General features: G+C 39.8%; 1 protein-coding gene across 10 annotated transcripts in view; it reads right to left on the bottom strand.

Annotated features, from left to right (window-relative positions):
- myt1b (myelin transcription factor 1b) overlaps positions 1–5339 on the bottom strand; it is a 172637-nt gene that overhangs the window by 55660 nt on the left and 111638 nt on the right. The window contains exon 1 of one of the 10 annotated variants that reach the window (XM_014341424.2): positions 3010–4219. The exons of the other annotated variants lie outside the window; for them this stretch is intronic. Coding sequence (XP_014196910.1) covers positions 3010–3034 — 25 coding nt within the window. The 5' untranslated portion in view covers positions 3035–4219. Of the gene's footprint in view, positions 1–3009; positions 4220–5339 lie in introns of those variants that run through there. 10 annotated transcript variants of the gene reach the window in all.

The raw sequence follows: 5339 nt of genomic DNA, 5'->3' as shown, positions 1-5339 counted from the left end.
ACGTTTTTGGTGCTGTCTGGGTGATGCATCGTGTACTTCATGCATGCTCTGAAATGCTTCCCTATGTGTCTGGCTGCTCATCGTTTTTCCTGCTGACAAGTTCTTGATGTCCCCCAACCGTCCAATAATTCATTCAGGGGGACTTTTTTTTTTTTTTTTTTTTTTAGTCGAGGACCGTGAATTGATGTAGTAGCAGAGTCTGGATATGCGCGCAGCGCTGACAGCATCTGATAACTCCTCCGTATGGGAAGAAGGGGGTGGGGGTTAACGACATATAGGCAAAGAGGGAGATTATATGTCTCCCCCGAGCATAAAAAATATTTATGCTCAGGGGAGGCGACGAAAGGACTGAAGTGTGATATCGGTTTGAATAAAAAGAGAAGCAGGAGTTTACTAAGACAACTAATCACTCTCACTTCCTGATCTGCTCATCGTTTTTAGGCTGACCGCCGCAGCTCCGAACAACAAACAGCCGGTCTTAACAGAGCAACTTGGAGTCACTCCCAAATGTTGCTCACATCATGCTTTTTGCTTTGCCGTTTTGAAACCATTAGTGGAAATGACAACCATTCATTACAAGCCATTTGAGAATAGTCCCCACAAATGCCATCCTTTATCTGCTGTCTCCACGCCGCGCACGTAGGGAATATTCAAAAAGCCCAACCTTCAGCTTTCAGAAATTCTATTAAATTCTTATCTCTTTGCAGCAGGCTCTTTTTGTGAAATCCCATTGTTATGCATTGGAGCTGAAATCAATCACCGGCCGTGCACGCCGCCATCAGTATGATTTCAGACAGTGGTGTGCAGAAAGAGACACGCAGAGAGAGAGAATGGATTCACAACAACGCCATCGACAACCCAATAAACAAAAGAGAGGGGGGATAGGAAATATCCCGGGCCATGATCCAGCACAGGGTGGACCGGTGTCGCAAAGTTGAGGCCTGTAGGTCAGGTGTGAACTAGAGACACACGGAGGTTTTCTGGCGGTAAAAGAGAAGAGAGAAAAGGCCTCAAATCTCAAATCACAATCGCTCGCTGCTATCAGCACTGCGGACAGCTCCAAAGTGCTGCTCCAGAGATTCTGTGCGTGTTCAGAACCGTGGACAGCTCTGGCAAACAATATCTACTACAGCTCATTGTTGAGGCAACAAAAGCGTTTGTCTGCCCACTGTTGACACTAACTATCTGCCATCAGCTAACTTTAATGGCATCAAACAAAGGTTCTATTTTTAAAATGATAATATTTCACCTTTAAAATAGGCAATATTTGCTCCATTTGTCCCAATCATTGATAACGTTGCTTCAAACTTGTCAGTTTTTCATATTTTATTTTAAAAGGTAAATCTTATGGTTACAAGTAAAATCATTTTACACTAATAATATGAATGCTTACATGTAAACTTTATTCAATACTGTTGAACACACTGTCACAAGAGTACCAAGTTGGTGGGTTTTTGTTGTTGTTGTTTTTTTACTGTTGTGGCTTTTATTTTGAAGGATAAAACTTGAACCATATTTGCCTTCGTTATAAACTAATACAGACAAAACGGAATGCCAAATCTATGAAAAATGAATATCCAAAACTAATGTTTATTCCATTTAAAGGTCTAAAAACTTTATCATATCACCACTGCATTTTATTTATTTTTTGAACGGAAACATTGACAAAATAAAGTACAATAATTTCATCCTTAATATAAACTGAAATAAACAAAGCAGAATGCAGCTTTTATAAGTCCAAGCTCTGAAAATTAAACTGTCTTTAATTTAAATATCTAATGACTCGTATTTATAGTCGATCTATTTACGTTTTTACTTTGAAAACATATATAAATATATATAAAACTGTTTTCCATACTCACCCCAAACTGCCCCCTCCCCCCCTAAATAAATAAATAAATAAATAAATATCACTTTCATGAATGGACAGATCTAAACCTATTTAATGTATACGTTTGAAAACTTTACAATATCAAGTCATTCACTTGTTCTTGCCTTTTATTTTGAAGGGTAAGACACGGGTAAACTCACCTCATTCGGAAAAAAAAGTAAAATACACCGTGTCACTTTGTATAAGCCTATGTTGGCACAGTTTAACATTTGTAATCGGTCGCCCCTTGTGGCTATTATTTTGAAGAAATAAAAACTGAAAACAAAAACTTTCTTCTGAAGGCTGAGTGTGAGTAATCGAGCAGCCGGTGCACGAGCTGGGAAAACTTGTTCCTCTGTTGTTCTAAAGTCTGTCTGCAGATGCAGATGGCAGAGGCCTGCAGCACTATAGCTCTTGTATGGTGGCTATATTGTGCGGAGTGCAGGCAGCCAGTATAAATATTACATGGGGGCAGCAGCTGAGTGAGCGCTTAGGATGGGACCGGGGGAGGCCCCTATAGTCCCTCGACAGATGGAACAAGCCGACAGACTAAACACACACACACACACACACACACACACACACACACACTCCGAGAGAGAGAAAGAAAAAAAACTTTTTAATAAGCCCGCAGCTTTGGCAGTGTCCCCATGGTACCGGGGCCACACGGTCCCCCAGGGACCGACTGTCCTTTGTCTGGCCAGTTTTTATCCGAAGAGGCTGGAGTTTATCTCTGCTGTGTGCTCAGAACTCAAGTTTACATTTCTTAAGTTTATTTCGAAATGCTTGCATGCGATGAGTTTGCCCCGCGGAGATGTTTTGAAGTTACAACTGGTGTAACCAGACAGAGCTGTAAGCGTCTTTTAATTCAGTACAGCGATGGTCACAATGTCTCTAAAGGGATTTTTGTTGTTGTTGTTGTTTTTTTGTTGTTTTTTTAATTTCTATTTATTTCTTGGACGCTAACAGAGCTGCTGCAACTTTTTAAAACAAAGTTCCGGAGCGTGTCTGTTGACTGTCTGCTTATATCTGCGTCAGCACAATGATTCTAAAGAGAGATGGAGATGCCGAGACACAAAGTTTAAACACTAAGTTTCAAAGTTGCTCCTCTACAGTTGAAAAAAGTGAGCGATACGAACCTAGAAAAGTGCGGCACAGCTTCATCTCTGCGGTGCTCCTTCTCTCGGTCCCTCTGAAAAGTCCCGCAGCGGCCGTCAAGTGCTGCTGGCAAGTTTACTTCAGCCTAACAAAGTTGCTCAAACTTTACTTCAACTTCCCGACGGAGTGACGAGGGGCGGTGACAGACCACTGACCGACACGCGCGGGAGCCAATAGGAAGAAAGGCTGCCCTCCTGTTGCCAAGAGCTGGAGCCTATCCCGCCCCTTCAGTGTCAGCTTTCAACAACAATAGCCCGAACAACAGCAACAAAGAGCATCTGCTGCGCCGGGCAACTTCTCACACTCACGCTCCCCCAGCGATCTGACTGAATGCACATAAACTCTCATCTGCTTCATTTACATCAACCTGCACATGCTGCTGCACTGAAAACTTCCACAGACATCAAACATAGATTCAAACGTGTTGCACAAAGAGCTTCGCGGGATTAGATCACAAATATCTCACAAGTCCACCACAAACTCGTGGACAACTGCATGGACACGTAATGAAGTAGAACCGAGCTGCAGAATGATGAATCTAGCTGTAAACAAACATGGAATTAAAGCAAGGTATATTTTTCTACATTCTGCTTATGTTAGCAACATCTCTTTTCTTTTCTCTACTTTTTTTAAAAACATGATTGGTCAGTTTCCACCAGCCTCCCTCATCACGTGTGACCAAATGTACCAGATGTACAGCTAATTTAGGGAAGTTAGAGGAGCATTTTCACTGGAACTCCAGGCCTATTCAGAGCGTCTGTGTCTGGGACAGACAGACAGTTCCTCCCTCCCAATAGCAGATGGTCTGCCAGATAATGAGCTCTCCCATTGCTTGCTCCCATTACCCCCATCCCCATCTCTCCAAGATGTAATGGGGGGTAAAGCAACCTCAACACATTCTACAGCCTTTTCATGTACATTTAATGTTCTGATTGCTTATTGCTATTGTTTGTTGAAGAGAGTTGCACATTGCCAAACAATATCCTCTCCTTTCATGGAGGCGTGTGCTTGTCTACACTTTGAAATTTGTAGTGTTAATGTAAAACCAGCTCATCTCAGATTCGGTTTAGCCTCCCTTCATCCTCTACGAGTTTAAATAAATGAATCACTGCTCACTAATAAATGCACTGAAACGAAACAAACTACACTAAACAAAACTCTTAATCTAAATTAAATATTTTTGAAACACAAATACACTATGTAGCTTACATATTGTATTTTTTTATATTGACAATATTTGTTGCTAAACTAAATTATAAAAAAATAAACTAAACTAAAAATACTCAACTTAATTATTTTTCACAAGCCTGAGATAAAGCTTGAATACTGAACTCAAATACATTTTTGCTCAATTAAAGTGAATTAAACTAAATTTCATTATCCTTAAGTAGAGAATAAGCTTCGCTAGCAAATAACTATATGTTACTAGAGTAAGCTAAAAGACAAACTCAAGCAAAACCAAAAAAAACCCACTTGACTCACTTCTAAACTTGAATGGTCACAATAAATAAACTAAACTACACTGAATTCAACTTTCCCTTTCTGTGTAAGCACAGTAGATGTAAGTGACTAAACCAAGCTAAGCTACCTGTATACATTATTAGAAGAATCAATGCTGCTAAATTAAACAAAAATAAAAAGAACTTGGATGACTTAGAAAACCTTTTAAAATCCCCCCAAACTAAACTAAGCTGTGACAGCACAAGTAAATTAACACAGTCGGGCTACAGTCAAATTTCCAGTCTTCATCATAAAAAAGGAATTATTAGAACAAGTCAATAATTGTTTCACCAAGCTGGAAAATAGAAAATGAAAGACAGAATGAAAGAAAACAAAACTAAATTCACAAAGCTCGCTCCTAGCCCGTTTGTACTGTAAAAAATGTAACAAATCTGCACAAAATGCATTCCTCTTGACCCAAAGAAAAATCCCTTAACTTGCTTCATAAAGCCTGAATTTTCAACACTGAAGACTAAAGATATTCAAATAAAACGTAACTGAATTAGAAAACAAACAGACAAATCTGAACAGCTGACAACAACTGTGTACGCCAAACTCAACTCAACTTGTGTCAACCAAAACTAAACTCCAACAGATTAAATTAAATGAAGCTAAACTAAACCTAACTGAAACAGCTGCTGCAAATGCCCTTAAACAGACTGTTGGAGGCTTGTTTAAATGGGGTTGCAGAGGGACTGTAACCTGTTCCAGCTGACATAAGGTAAAAGGTGTGGTACAAGCTCTACATGCTGCCACGGGGCTTAAACTAAACTAAACTAAACTAAACTAAACTAAACTAAACTAAACTAAA

Source organism: Haplochromis burtoni, unplaced genomic scaffold, assembly GCF_018398535.1.
Source record: "Haplochromis burtoni strain Fernald_Lab_line unplaced genomic scaffold, NCSU_Asbu1 Contig_482, whole genome shotgun sequence".
NCBI classification, from domain to species: Eukaryota; Metazoa; Chordata; class Actinopteri; order Cichliformes; family Cichlidae; genus Haplochromis; species Haplochromis burtoni.
The sequence above is the reverse complement of the archived record's forward strand: the minus strand, read 5'-3'. Positions and strand labels throughout refer to the sequence as shown.